Source organism: Oncorhynchus mykiss, chromosome 10, assembly GCF_013265735.2.
Source record: "Oncorhynchus mykiss isolate Arlee chromosome 10, USDA_OmykA_1.1, whole genome shotgun sequence".
NCBI classification, from domain to species: domain Eukaryota; kingdom Metazoa; phylum Chordata; class Actinopteri; order Salmoniformes; family Salmonidae; genus Oncorhynchus; species Oncorhynchus mykiss.
In genome coordinates, this window is record NC_048574.1 from 58,094,359 (window position 1) to 58,109,247 (window position 14,889).

General features: G+C 39.6%; 2 protein-coding genes across 2 annotated transcripts; one reads left to right on the plus strand and one right to left on the minus strand.

Moving 5' to 3' along the window:
- The first annotated feature begins 524 nt into the window (after positions 1-524).
- Positions 525-7,455, plus strand: LOC118966639 (SLAM family member 5-like). Its single transcript, XM_036989362.1, has 4 exons — positions 525-657; positions 3,941-4,273; positions 6,580-6,879; positions 7,424-7,455. Exons 1-4 carry the CDS (start codon positions 612-614, stop codon positions 7,453-7,455), a joined length of 711 nt encoding a protein of 236 aa, XP_036845257.1. The 5' UTR covers positions 525-611.
- A 5,493-nt stretch (positions 7,456-12,948) lies between these two features.
- Positions 12,949-14,479, minus strand: LOC110534356 (SLAM family member 9). The gene is made up of 3 exons (XM_021619161.2): positions 14,093-14,479; positions 13,620-13,916; positions 12,949-13,532 (listed from the first exon to the last, which is right to left on the minus strand). The coding sequence occupies exons 1-3, from the start codon at positions 14,433-14,435 to the stop codon at positions 13,405-13,407; spliced, it is 768 nt and encodes a 255-aa protein (XP_021474836.2). The 5' UTR covers positions 14,436-14,479; the 3' UTR covers positions 12,949-13,404.
- Between the last annotated feature and the right edge of the window lie 410 nt (positions 14,480-14,889).

Sequence of the window (14,889 nt, forward strand, 5' to 3'; positions counted from 1 at the left end):
TACGAGCTTTTTGAAGTGCAACAATAATAAAGATTGCTTTGGGAAACAGCTCGGGGATTTAAAGATGTTCCTATGAAGGTTCTACTGATTAACTTTTTGGGCTTTTGGGAAACCGGGACCAGGTTGTGACAATTGACCCCGTTTACTTTGTGCATCTACGTCATCTCGCTGTCTTCACATACGACTAAAACAAACCCTCAGCGCCGCAATACCGCTAGACCAAACCGAGTATCGCCCAGGTTGGCACACTGTCACAAGTAATAAAAACAAGGACGAAACACAAACGAGATGGTACAGCAGAGCACCCCGATGGAGAGGCTAGCTAGCTGCTCTAAACTATTGAATAGCTGCGGGTAGCCTATACTTCTGCGCTTATACACTAACATAGACCGCTTACCAAGCGAACCCTTTCTGGAATCCGCCGATAAAAGTAAGAGGTGAAAGTAGTGACCCGAAAGCGTCACCATGAACACTGGAACATTCTATACAAAAAGAGGGAGGGGCCTAACTGCCCTAACTTCAACTATTAAAGGTGCGCCCGCCTGAAAGCGTAGAGAGCGTAAAGTGGCCGTGAAGAGACCTATGAAGTCACAGTAATAGAGAACTATAAAATGACAACGCTTCAATATTTGGGAATATCAGTACTTTTCATCATCGGTAAGTAGGCTATTCCTATAAAAATTGTACTTCGTGTCGGTGTTTGTTTTTACCCCCAATTCACAAGACTCCTGAACAGGTAATCAAATGGCTACCCGTACGATTTCCATTATGTTCCCCCATAAAACCTCTTTTACATGGCTGCTACTCTCTGTTTATCATAAATTCATAGTCACTTTAACCATATCTACATGTACATGCTACCTCAATCAGCCCGACCAACCGGTGCCTGTATATAGCCTCGCGACTGTTATAGCCTCGCTACTTTTATTTTTCACTGTCTTTTTTTACTGTTGTTCTCATTCCTTTAATTACCTATTGTTCACCTAATACCTTTTTGCACTGCTGGTTACAACAGGCAGGTCTCCTCATAATGTGTAGGCTAGCCTATTAGAGATTGCTTTGGAATAACAGCTCGGAGATTTTAAAGATGTTCCTATGAAGGTTCTACTGATTAACTTTGTACTGCTTTTGGGAAACCGAGCCCTAGGTTGTGGCCATAGACCACATATGTCAGAGTCAAGGCCCGCGGGCCACATCCGGCCCGCAAGAAGGTTTTTTACGGCCCCTGGGATGATCTTGATTTATTATTAGAACCGGCCCGCAGCAAGCCGGCAGCCCGCAGATCTTTTACACGCACCAATACTACATTTCCCACAATGCAAAGGTGACGCACCGAGCAGTAGGCTGCTTCATTTCAATATTTATTGGCACAGCAGTCGTCAGCATCACAGTAAAATTAACTTTCAGATACCCATCAAAAATGGCAAAACGGAAGGTGGATACTGAGAACCGGGGGTTTCAAACAAGGTGGGAGTCGGAGTATATGTTCACGAAGGTAGCTGGAAAACCTGTGTGTCTTCTGTGTGGAGAAAGTGTGGCGGTACTGAAAGAGTATAATCTGAGACGACATTATGAAACGAAGAGATCGCTAAATCAGCCCGGCCATTTACGGAGGGGGATTTCATCAAAAACTGCATGATTAAAGTTTGTGACGAAGTTTGCCCAGAAAAAAGGCAACTCTTTTTAAATGTGAGTCTGAGCAGAAACACCATTGCCGAGAGAGTAGACCAGTTGTCCATCAATCTAAAAGAGCAGCTTGTGAAAAAGGGAAAAGATTTTATTGCATATTCCTTGGCTGTGGATGAGAGCACCGACATTTCTGACATTGCCCAGTTGTCAATTTTCATCCGCGGAGTGGACTCCAACCTAAGCGTGACAGAGGAGTTTTTGGCTTTACGTCCTATGCATGGCACAACTACGGGGCATGATTTGTATGAAGAGGTGTCAAGATGTGTAAATGAGATGGAGCTGCCTTGGGAAAAACTCGTGGGTTTGACAACCGACGGAGCACCTGCGATGTGTGGACACAGGAGCGGACTGGTGGCGAAGATACGGGAAAAGATGCAAGAGGAAAACGCGACAGGTGAGCTGACAGCTTATCATTGTATCATACACCAGGAAGCGTTGTGCGGTAAAGCCTTGAAAATGGAGCATGTAATGAGCATCATCACGCGCACAGTTAACTTTATCAGAGCCAAAGGTTTGAATCACCGCCAGTTCAAGGCATTTCTGACGGAGTTAGAAACGGAGCATGGTGATTTGCCTTATCACACAGAGGTGCGATGGCTAAGCCAGGGAAAGGTGCTTCAAAGATGTTTCGAGCTTCGTGAGGAGATTTGTCTGTTCTTGGACAGCAAAGGGAAAGACACAACACAACTCCGAGACGAAATGTTTCTGTGTGAAATGGCTTTTCTGTGTGACATTACGAGTCATCTGAATGCAATAAACTTGCAGCTGCAGGGTCGGGATCGTGTCATCTCTGATATGTACAGTACAGTGAAGGCATTTAAAACCAAACTGACTCTGTGGGAGACGCAGATGCGGAAAGAAAATTTGAGCCACTTTCCCAGCTGCCAGACCATGAAAGAGAAGCTCTCTACCAGTGCGTTCCCGAGCACACAGTTGGCTGATAAAATAGGTATGCTTGCCGCTGACTTTCGACGCCGATTTGCTGACTTTGAAGCACAAAAAAGCAGGTTGGAACTGCTCGGTAACCCATTTGCTGTTGACGTGGAAAGCTCACCACCAAACCTCCAAATGGAGTTGATTGACCTCCAATGCAATGATGCACTGAGGGCAAAATATGCGGCAGTGGGTGCTGCGGAGTTCGCCCGTTTCCTCCCCGGCACAATGCCCCAGCTGCGCATCCAGGCTGCTCAAACGTTGTCTATGTTTGGCAGCACATACCTGTGTGAACAACTGTTTTCTTTGATGAACCTGAACAAAACATCACACAGAAGTCGACTTACTGCTGAACACCTCCACTCAATTCTGAGGATTTCTTCAGCTCAGAGCCTTACCCCGAACATTGATGAACTTGTGGAAAAGATGGGACACCACCAAGTATCACCCTCAACCTCAAACAAGTGAACATTACTGTGCAATCACATATTTAGAGTTTTTACTCAGTTCAAGTTTAAAAGTTAAAATTTAATATTTGTTTTCACTGCATGTTACTTCTCCTTAAACAAAGTGTTGTTTTTGATTAATAGATTTTTGCACTTTATTTTTTTGTATTTCAATCCAATTATATTTTAAAAATATTTCAGTTGAGTGGATGATAGAAAATTGCTATTATTGTTTTTTCTTTGAAGTAAATTTAGCCCACTTTTGCTAAAATAGAAAATATAGTCTACTGATGGTGCCTTGAATACCGGTTTCTTTCATTTAATGTTCATGTTATGGGGATATTTATATAAAGGAAATTTGTCTTTTGTGTCTGTTGAAAATTAAAGATTACTGACAGAGCCATAAGAAAATATTGCTTTATTTATCTGATCATATTGTAATATATTTGTTAGGTTTTCAGTAGGTTCAATTAGGTTCACTAGACTATATGCGTAATTTAAAAATTTTTCAATGAACATTCGAACAGTCCGGCCCTCGTCTTGTAGCTGATTTTTTTATTTGGCCCTCCGTCCATTTGACTTTGACACCCCTGCCATAGACCCAGTACTTCAGTTTAATTTGTGGTGTCTACGTAATCTTGCTGAGTTTACCTTTAAACCTAACCTATAACCTTAAACCTAAAAAATACATGTTTTTATAAAACTTAAACTAAATAAAAACTAGTAAAGTGGATCTGAAAACAAACTTAAGGTCAACTGAATTTCAAATTAAAACAAAACTATAATAACCTTGACACACACACACAGAATGATATGTGCCTTTTGTCTTTGCTACTGAACAACACATTAATATTTTATTTGTTTGATTCCAGATCTGTTGGGAGCTGTGAATGCTGAAGTCAATACATTGACAGGGAGAGAGAGGCAGTCTGTCACTCTACACACTGGACTAACTGGACTACAGGCTGATAAGATATTTTGGTTCTTTGGTCCAGTCATTCCAAACACCTCAATAGTTGAGAGTCAGGTCATCAGAGGAGAGAACATCACAGAATTCAAAGGAAGATTCCGAGAGAAACTGCAGCTGGACAGAGAAACTGGATCTCTCACCATCAGAAATCTCACCCTCAACAACTCTGGAGTTTATCAGCTAGACTTTTTCAATACACACAAAACATCTCAGAGATTCTATCTAACTGTCTATGGTGAGTATTGGTTTATATATATAACAGGGTTTTAAGTGGGACCCAATGCCCATACCTTACAGTAATAGGTGTGACACAAAACATTACACAGTGCCTATAATATTCGCCCCCAGTGGACTTTTTAACATTTTGTTGTGTTACAAAGTGGGGTTGACATGGATTTAGACCAATAGGGTTGTTTTGTCATTAATCTACACAAAATACTCCATAATGTCAAAGTGAAAAGAAAACTCTATAAAATGTTCAACCCACTTCGTTAGAACAAGCCTAAAATAGTTAATAGTTAAGATTGGCCTAACAAATCACATACTCTGTGTGAAATAATATAATAATATGATTTTTGAATGACTACCCCTTCCTGTGTACCTGATAGCTACATACAACATCTGAAGGTCCCTCAATTAAGTAGTGAATTTGAAGCACAGATTCAACCACACAGACCAGAGACATGTTCAATACCTCATCCAGGCTGTGTCACAACCGGTCGTGATTAGGAGTCCCAAAGGGCTGCGCACAATTGGTGCAGCGTCGTCAGGATATGGCCGGTGTAGGCTGTCATTGTAAATAAGAATTTGTTCTTAACTGACTTGCCTAGTAAATTGAAGGTAATTTTAAAAATAACAATAATTCAATCCATCCCATTTTGTAGCACAATAATATACTTATTATAGGCACTATATTATTTGTAGTATTATAATACATGATAACAATAATTATTATATAATAGGCTATATTATAATGCTAGCCATGTTGTTGCAGTTTTTTTCAATCACTTTGGCACATTTTTCTGATGTAAGGTATATTTTCAAAACTCTTGGTACAACAACCTTTGAATTAGGATTCATTTGAGGTCAAAACATCTTTCAACCCTGAGTCATTCATGAAAAATCCTGTTTTCTTCAGAAAATAACATGAACATTGGATTTAGTCACCAATACTGTATATCAGAGAATGATACAGGCTCACCAATTAGTAATTTTATTGTAAAATTTAATCAAATAGCACAAAATACATGATACAATTTTCAAAACGGATATTTTTGAAGTGCTGAATAGAATTAAAAATAGAGGATAAATAACATTTCCCATTTTTTAATTAAATTTTGGAGCATGTTGAGATTTTTTTTTGACTTACTGAAACAGTTTTTGAGAAGAAATCGTGAAATATAGGATTATTGTGGCATGAATTGTCTAACAGAAGGCTTCAGTAAAAGGAATTGATGTAGTATACTGTATGCCATTTCTGCCCCAAGCAACATTGCACAATATAAACTTTTGTGACTTGTCACTGTAACTGCTACAGTATCACCAGCTAAAATCATAATCTTATAGTGTATCAATTAAATTCTGATATTTACAACACCATTGTAGCGATTGTTATTATGTCCCCAGTCACCGAATCTAAAGCCGTATTATGAATAGGCCTAACCAGACATTGAGAATGGAAACGGTTTAGGCGAATCACATGTATGTTCTTGTAATAATGTGGGGTTAGCCATGTTATCCGATGTCTTGTTTTTTGATCACCTGTCAGATAAAAATAACCATGTTTAGAGTTTGTGGTCGAACGGCGACAATTGGATTGTGCGCGCAAAACCTCATGTTGTGCTTTGCTCCGTAGCCTAAAATGCTCTGTCTAATCATGTATTTAGCCTAGGCATACTTATCGAAACTTACAACTATAATGTGATCATATATAACAATTAAAACGTGGAGGTATATCAAAACTAATATTAAACGATTCCCTTGTTTATTGTTAATTTCCTGGTACGAGTTTTGACTGTGTAGCCTACGGGTATAATGGCAACAGCTTATGCCAGAGGAGGCAGGAGCTGTATGTTATTTTTGTTTGTATGTTGTGTTCAGTCAACAGCATAATTCTTCACTTTCTAAATGAAAAGCCTCAGTCTGGCAAGAAAAACTAGATCCGCATTGTTGCCTCCTCACAGTAAAATCCTACCACTGTGTCAACGTCACACCAAGTTTTGCTTTGTGACGAGCAAATACTTTGAATATGAATGAAAATTGAAAGAGTGATTTTGTGCAGTGAACAAGTGACTGTTTGTTGCACTCAGTCTATTGAGAATGTGCTTAGTTTTGAATTGAGCAGTTTTGATCTGTTTAGATTTGTGCTTAAAGTTGTGAAAATGTACCACATACTTGTGAAAACTGCACCAAAGTGATAAATAAAAAACGGAATGTGCTCACCACAATTGTGTTACTGGTGAGAGTTGTCCTCCTACCCAGAGGACCAATATTAATGACATGAATCTGTGTTAAATCATTGTTTGAATTTTAATATCCCAGCTCCAGTACCACTTCCTCAAGTCAGAAAAATCCCTGAAGGTGATTTTCTGGACAGTTCATCAGAGAAGGGGAGCTGTTCAGTGGTGTGTTCTGTGGAGAACCGGAGAGACATGACCCTGTCCTGGTACAGAGGAGAGAAGAGACTCAACCAGACCAGCAGCCCTGACCTCTCCACCAACCTGTCTCTCCATCTGGAGATAAAGCTACCGGACAACAATATCTACAGCTGTGTGGCTGCCAACCCAGTCGGCAACCAGACAACCAAACTCAACATTGAAACACTCTGCCTTCAGTTTGTAGGTATGTCATTAATGGTAATGTGCAACATCTACTTTGCTATTGGACTGGTTAATTAGTTTACTTGGATCCCCTGTCACTTCTATTCTTCCAGCGCTGTGGGTTAGACACCAGATAAAACAGTCATATTTATCGACAGGAACAGCCCACACAGACAGCATTCAGTTCCATTCTTTTTGCTATTGATTAAATTAAGCAAAAAAAGTAGAACAATTTAGCAACACTATCAAATTCAATTATGAGAAGAAACAGGGTAAAGTGTATACATTGTTTTGGGATTCATCAGTTTGTTCCCTGTTTTTATTCCGACAGAGTCTGATCCTAATCTAATCACAATCGTTGTGATAGTCCTTGGAATAGGCCTAAAGTTATTTATCGTAATATGCTGCATCTGGAAAAAGAAATATATTAAAGGTAAGTGACATCCTTCTTGAGTAGCCTAAAGACAAAGTACTCCTGTCATGGTTGATACTGTATGGTATGAGCAGTGTTGAAATACGCAATTGTTTTTGTGCTCACTGTACAGGGTGCTGTGTATCCACCTCAGGGAGTCCAGAAGAGGAGGACTCTGTGGTGTAGCCTACTCTGTCAGACCCTGCATTTTTATTTATTTATTTTCATTTTACCTTTATTTAACTTGGCAATCAGTTAAGAACAAATTCTTATTTTCAATGACGGCCTAGGAACAGTGGGTTAACTGCCTGTTTAGGGGCAGAACGACAGATTTGTACCTTGTCAGTTCGGGGATTTGAACTTGCAACCTTTCGGTTACAAGTCCAACGCTCAATTTCATCTTCTTCCCCATTGAAGAAAAAGAACCCATTAGACTGTGTCCCTGCCACTGTAAAAACAGAATGTACATTTTGTCATGAACAAAGGATGTGTTTTATGCAGCAAATAATCCCTCCTCTACACTGTACCAACTTCTGACTACAATTGTATTACTAAAGGAGTATTTTAATACTTAAACAAAGACTCTGTGTTTCCTTTCCATTACTAATGTTTGATAATTATATAGACCTGATTATTTGTTGAAGAAATTGACCAACAGTTGAACAAATATTTACATTTTTTTTAAAGATAGCCTTAAAAGGCAAGTCCACCACTTTTCAACCTTATATTCATTATTTCCAGTACCAAACCAGTGTACTGTCTACAGCGCATTTCTATCATCTGTGGCTAAAAAATGCTTCTGTGACATCATGGTGCTCCTCACTTCACTGCGATTCTCATGTTTGAAAATCACTGTTTTAACTTTTTTTAAATATATATATATATATATATATATATATATATATATATATATATATATATATATATATATTTGTTTACCCCATTGTTTGGTATCCAATTGGTAGTTAGTCTTGTCTCATGGCTTCAACTCCCTTACGGACTCGGGAGAGGTGAAGGTCGAGAGCCGTGTGTCCTCAGAAACACAACCCAACCAAGCTGCACTGCTTCTTGAAACAATGCCCACTAAACCCAGAAGCCAGCCACACTACTGTGTCAGAGGAAACCGCATACACCTGGTGATGGTGTCAGTGTGCACTGCACCCGTCCCGCTACAGGAGTGAGTCGCTAGAGCGCGATGGGACAAGGACATCCCTGCTGGCCAAACACTCCCCTAACCCGGACAACGCTGGGCCAATTGTTCACCGCCCCATGGGATTCCTGGTCACGGCCGTCTGCGACAGAGCCTGGACTCAAACCCAGAATCTTTAGTGCCATAACTCGTACTGCGATGCAGCGCCTTAGACCACCGCCCCACTCAGGAGGCCTTAAATGTTTTAACCTTTGATGATGCCATCACATGAATAAATGTCTATATTTTTTTCCACAAAACGTATACATACACCATTTTCACGTATGTAGAGACTGTCACGCCCTGGCCATAGAGAGGTTTTTATTCTCTATTTTGGTTAGGCCAGGGTGTGACTAGGGTGGGCATTCTATGTTCCTTTTTCTATGTTTTTTTTTCTTTGTTTTTGGCTGTGTATGGTTCTCAATCAGGGACAGCTGTCTGTCGTTGTCTCTGATTGGGAACCATACTTAGGTAGCTCTTGCCCACATGGGTTTTGTGGGTAGTTGTTTTCCATATAAGTGTTTGCACCTTACGGGACTGTTTCGGTTTCATTTATTCTCTTGTTATCTTTGTATTTAGTGTTCAATAAATAAATATGAACATGTACGACGCTGCACTTTGGTCCTCTCCTTCCAACAGCTGTTACAGAGACTGGTATTGTGATGTAGAAAATGAAAATGAGGTTGAAAAGTGGTGGAATTGCCCTTGAACTGTGTTTGGTTGACAACACAGCAAATATAAACATTTAAAATATACTGTATTTATCTAATGGTAGGATAGTTTCAACTGAGCCACTGGTTTAATCCTATTATTTAACTTCCATTTTTGGATTAGTTGGAGACGTAAATCCAACATATCACTTGTTAACTTGTCAACAAGTTAATAGACTATTTACTGTATTACAATAGTGATATTGAGTTGTGTTTGGTTGCCAATGCAACAAAACATCAACATTTGAAGGAGATGCATTTTTTTGTGCCACTGACTTAGTCTGGCTTTAATTCTATTTCGTCTTCAAATTAATAATTGATATTATCCCGAGTGGTGCAGTGGTCTAAGACGGTTCAAGAGGGGTCACTGCAGTACCTGGTTAAAATCCAGGCTGCCTCACATCTGGCAGTGATTGGGGAGTCCCATTGGGCGGCACACAGTTGGCTCAGCGCTGTCGGGGTAGGCCGTCATTGTAAATAAGAATTTGTTCTTAACTGACTTCCCTAGTTAAATAAAGGTCATGTTTAAAAAAAATATGTCCGATTCACATCTCCATCTCAACCAAAAATCGAAGTTAAAGAATAGCATTAAATCAAACTTTATTTGAAGTGCATTTCATTTTTGATTGGTTTTGAGTAGTCCTATTCCTTAACTTATGTGAATCCAACAAATACATGATTAATTTGTAGACAAACTGGAATTAAAGCCAGACTAAGTCAGTGGCACAGATGAAACTATCCCAGCAGAAGAAGCATCTCCTTCAAATTACATTTGGTTGCGTTGACAACCAAACGCAATACAATATCCAGTTTGTTTACAAAATATACAAATTATATGTTGGATTCAGGTCTCCATGTCAACCATAAAATGTATTTCAAGTTTGATTTGATTTGGTCCTATTCTTTAAAAAAAAAAAAAAGCTAAAAACCATAGGCCTATATGTATTGTCTATTTTTAGTTGAACACTGGGTTGAACTTAAAACAAAAGCTGTTGGTGACTTTGCAAACGCTATAAAGGCCTAAATAGTATAATTGACGAAATATGACCTATAAAGTATGGTTACGTTTCATTTGCTCTGTTGAACCTGTCCTTTGGAATGACTTCGATAGCAACAGTGAATCTATTTAGTTATTAAGAGATCTCTCAGTAATCATTCTCACGATAGCACATTGGTACTAGGCAGTGACAAATATCAAAACTGAGCTTGGTGAAGACCCTGGATGGGAGACCAAATGGGTAGCTGTAGATAGATTAACTCTCCAGTAGGAGGTGCTGCCCAGGCTATTGTTTTTTTTCTTCTGATAGTGGATATAACGTTGACGATCTGATGTCGTTTCAAAGGTACAAATCAACATATGTCATATAAGGTTAGTCTATGTTGAACATTGGTTACCATGATGACACACTGTACACTGAGTGTACAACATATTAGGAACACCTGCTCTTTCCATGACAGACTGACCAGGTGAATCCAGGTGGAAGCTATGATTCCTTATTGACTTTACCTGTTAAATCCACTTCAATCAGTGTAGATGAAGGGGAGGAGACAGGTAAAATAAGGATTTTTTTGAAGCCTTGAGACATGGATTGTGTATGTTTGCCATTGGTGAGACAAAATATTTAAGTGCCTTTGAACGGGGTATCGTAGGTAGTAGGTGCTAGGCGCACCGGATTGAGTGTCTCAAAAACTGCAACAGTGCTGTGTTTTTCAATCTCAACAGCTTCCCAAGTGTATGAAGAATGGTCCACCGCCCAAAGGACATTCAGTCAACTTGACACAACTGTGGGAAGCATCGCTGTGGAATGCTTTCGACATCTTGTAGAGTCCATGTCCTGACAAATTGAGGCTGGTCTGAGGGGGGTGCAAATCAATAATAGGAAGGTGTCCCTAATGTTTTGTAAGCTCAGTGTACTCCGGTGGTTTAAATGTTCCCCTCAAAACAACATGGATTACTTTTGCCAAATCCAATGTGTTTTCCACATCACAATAACTTGACAAATTACGTTGAAACAATGTTGATTCAACCGGTGTGTGTCCGGTGGGATATTATGGTTTTTGTGACACCAACTGTGGGTTTGCTAGTTGATAAAGGAATGTATATGTTTAAAGTATTGACAAAAGGATTCCACCCTGAAATCGTATAATTGTATGAAATGTGTTAGAGTCATAATTCCATAATGTGTGTGACTAGGCCATTGTGTCACTGTTTCGCAATATGAGCTGGGTAGAGTTGAGACATTCAAGGCCAACTGAACTGTCGACTTGTGATAACTCTGAAACCAAATAACAGGAAAGAGGCCTCCCCAACTTAGGTAAGGGGGAGTAACTGTTAGGAATGGCTAGGCTTGTAGAAGATAATGAGAAATTATGTGTGTGTGTGTGTGTGTGTGTGAGGGGTTATAAAATTACTGTATCCTCATTTTTGACTTCAGAGTACTCTCTGAATAAAGGATTGATCTATTGCAGACTGGGGGCTTTGTCTAAATCTTCATTAAACTTCTGGGAATTGGTCAAAGTTATAAATAGTTTAGTTAGAACATTGAACCAGTATAGTAGCATAAAGGGTTATAGGTAACATAGCATAAGTTGAACTCTAATTAGGACAGTGTATTCATTAGTCGGACACTGTTGCAAAACGTTTAGCGATGGAAACCGTTTCCTCGAAACTGAAAACTTTTTGCAACAAAAATGAGAGTTTCTATTATGCAAAATTCAGGTGGATCCCTGGCTGTTTCATTCCATTTGCCTCCGTAGAAGGTGCCATGTGGAGCTACAGTCTCAACCATTTTATATCAAACGTTTATATATGGCTTTATATGGATTGAATTTACCTTCCTCTTTTATCATTGTTTGCCATCAATATCACTTGGATATTGAGGCCTCTTGTATTCTCACACTGATGAGGTGTGCGGTTATTCCCTTACAAGGCACAGTCTTTTTTGTGATAATGTTTACTTAACTACAACAGCAACCTCTCATCTCATCTGTGGAAATGCATATGGAACCAAAACCTGTAGTCTATTTGGCATCTATAGAAGTGTTTGTTGTTTGTTTTTATCTGTGCTGAGGAGCAGGGAAACTTGAATCAGCCCAACTGGGTGCTAGGGGTGAGGGGCAAGATAGAAAATAGCCTTTTGGGTTCCAATTAGAACCCTTTTGGGTTTCATGTAGAACTCTCTGTGGAAAGGGTTCTACATGGAACCCAAAAGAGTTCTACCTGGATGGAATGGAAACAAAAAGGGTTCTTCAAAGGGTTTGCCTATGAGGCCAGTCGAATAACCCTTTTAGGTTCTAGATATCATTTTTTTTCAGCTCAGAGTGTAGGCACTAGACACTATTTTAAACTCATAACAATCTCCAGATTGCGCAACAAAAAGATCCGGGTTGTCGTCACAACAGCACTATTGCTGCACAGCTCCAGGAGCTCTGCTCAGTGAGCTAACTAGCCTAACATTGTGCCAAAATACAAATGCTGAGAGAATGTTGTTATTTTAATAATTTATATGTAATATCATGTTTTTTTTAACATATTTGAATATACAACAAACTGTTGATTCAATGTCCTTGTTAGTACCTGACAAGATTAATTCCCGCTGAAAAGACTTGGAATAACTATATTTTAACAGGCCACTGTTAAAGTGCTGTTATGTGTCTGACTTGTGATCTCCATGGGTGAAAGCACCAATGACACTGTGATAGCATTATGACAAGGAGAGCAATGTCCACTTTCCTAAAACAAAACAAAATAGTCCACCAACAAACACCATGATACTTTTCACGGTTATGACAAAGTTGTGTATTCTTGACAGGTATCCTTATGCTTTTGCTATAGCAATTGACATTAGTGGGCAAGTGAAAACAACTTCTGTTATAAAACTGTTTCCAGTACATAGTTACTTTTCCAAACACATTTGAGTAATTTCGGCAGACGCTCTTATCCAGAGCGACTTACAGTTTGTGCGTTTATCTTAAGGTAGCTAAAAGAGACATATCATATCATAGTCATAGTAATCAAAACATTTGCCTCGTGTAGCTATCAGCAAAGTCAGTACTAGTAAGAAAAGACAAGTACAAGTGTTAGTTCATGAAAGGTAAGGGTGTTTGTTTTTTCTTCTCATTATGTCATGACATTTGTTACGTCATGTAAATGACAATATCATCACACTGTTCAAGTCCATGCAAAACTATGGACAGTTTTTTAAATAGTGATACCCCAGAGAGTCAAGTCCGAGTCTAAGGGTTTCTCCTGTGCCAGAAGTGATGAACCAGCAGAGCAATCGTGGCCACAGCCACCAGAGCAGACAGGACTGATCGCACCACCAACTCAGTCAGGGTGATGCACCGGGCACAGTCACTGGAGTCTGAGTGAAAGAGACGCACAGACAATGAGAGTCACATTACGCATATCAATTGATCCAATATCAGTATGCTATGGATTGTCGACATACCTGCATGTTGCAGACAGTGCTCCTCAATGCTAAGTATGGTTGTCTGGTTACTGACCGGGTTGGTTGCTACACAGCTGTAGGTGTCACTGTTTTTTCCTTTAATTTCCAGAGGGAGAGACAGGTCGGCCTGATGGGGACTACTTGTATTGTTCAGTTTCTCCTCTCCTCTGTACCAGGACAAGGTTACCTCTTTCCCGTTCGCCACAGAACACACCACAAAACAGCTCCCACTGACCAACCAACTGTTTACTGAGGGATTATGTGGGGTGTTTCTGATGTTAGGAGTAGGCACTGAAGCTGGGACACCAGGAGACCAACAGTTATTACAGTGATTATTGGGCACAACATTGACTAAAGGTCACATTTATCATGAACAATGAAGAAAGGGAATTTGTGGATTTACCATGAACAATGTAACTCTGATTTCAGATCTTGTTCGATATTGATTGAAAACTGGTCTAAAACATACTCACCGTAGACTGTGAAAATGATATTGTGGTAGGTGACCTGTTCACTGATGATTTGAAGCTCATAAAGTCCAGAGTCGTTGATGGTGAGGTTTCTGACGGTGAGAGATCCAGTCTCTCTGTCCAGATGTAATCTGCCTTGGAATCTCCCTTTGTACTCAGTTATAATTTCTCCTCTGAAGGCCTGACTCTCAACAATGAAAATTTCTGGACGGACTGGCCCAAATAGCCAAAATATCTTTGCGTCACTCTGTAGTTTGGCAAGTCCCGTGTGTAGTGTGACAGTCTGCCCTTCTCTCCCTCGCAGTGGCTTCACTTCCGCCTTCAGATCTGAAACACAGTAACACATTTGGTAAGTCACCCACCTAGTCTAAGAAGAGTTCACACGGCAGGGGCCTGAGTCCAGACCACACAGGAAGAGCCAAGCTTACTCTTTGTGAACAGACAGGAAATTCTAACAGCTTTGACTACAATTTTCAACACTGATATTTTTGAAGTGCTGAATAGACAATCGCCATTGCTCTGTCTAAAAAAAGAAAAATGAATGAGGACATTTTCTTGATTCATCAAAAAAAACACCATATTTTAAGTACACAATAGGATAAATGCCACACCAATTAAAGTTGTATTCAGGTATTAAATTATGTGCATCAGTAAAATGGGAACACAAAGGACATTTTAGATGATACAGGCTTATTCCCTCTTATTGCTACCTTTAGTATTGTTTTTAACTGCTATCTTTCAAACACTAATAAGCATAGTTTAAATACTTTGATTTAAATCAAATATCCACGTCATAACAA

What these genes read in the sequence shown, in the direction of transcription:
- LOC110534356 (XM_021619161.2), bottom strand. Translation starts at nt 14,435, where the DNA reads ATGTGTTACTGTGTTTCAGATCTGAAGGCGGAAGTGAAGCCACTGCGA. An exon ending in TATCATTTTCACAGTCTACG is followed by an intron (nt 13,917 to 14,092) that starts GTGAGTATGTTT and finishes CTGGTGTCCCAG; the next exon opens with CTTCAGTGCCTACTCCTAAC. An exon ending in GCACTGTCTGCAACATGCAG is followed by an intron (nt 13,533 to 13,619) that starts GTATGTCGACAA and finishes TCTTTCACTCAG; the next exon opens with ACTCCAGTGACTGTGCCCGG.
- LOC118966639 (XM_036989362.1), top strand. Translation starts at nt 612, where the DNA reads ATGACAACGCTTCAATATTTGGGAATATCAGTACTTTTCATCATCG. An exon ending in ATCAGTACTTTTCATCATCG is followed by an intron (nt 658 to 3,940) that starts GTAAGTAGGCTA and finishes GTTTGATTCCAG; the next exon opens with ATCTGTTGGGAGCTGTGAAT. An exon ending in ACTCTGCCTTCAGTTTGTAG is followed by an intron (nt 6,880 to 7,423) that starts GTATGTCATTAA and finishes TATCCACCTCAG; the next exon opens with GGAGTCCAGAAGAGGAGGAC.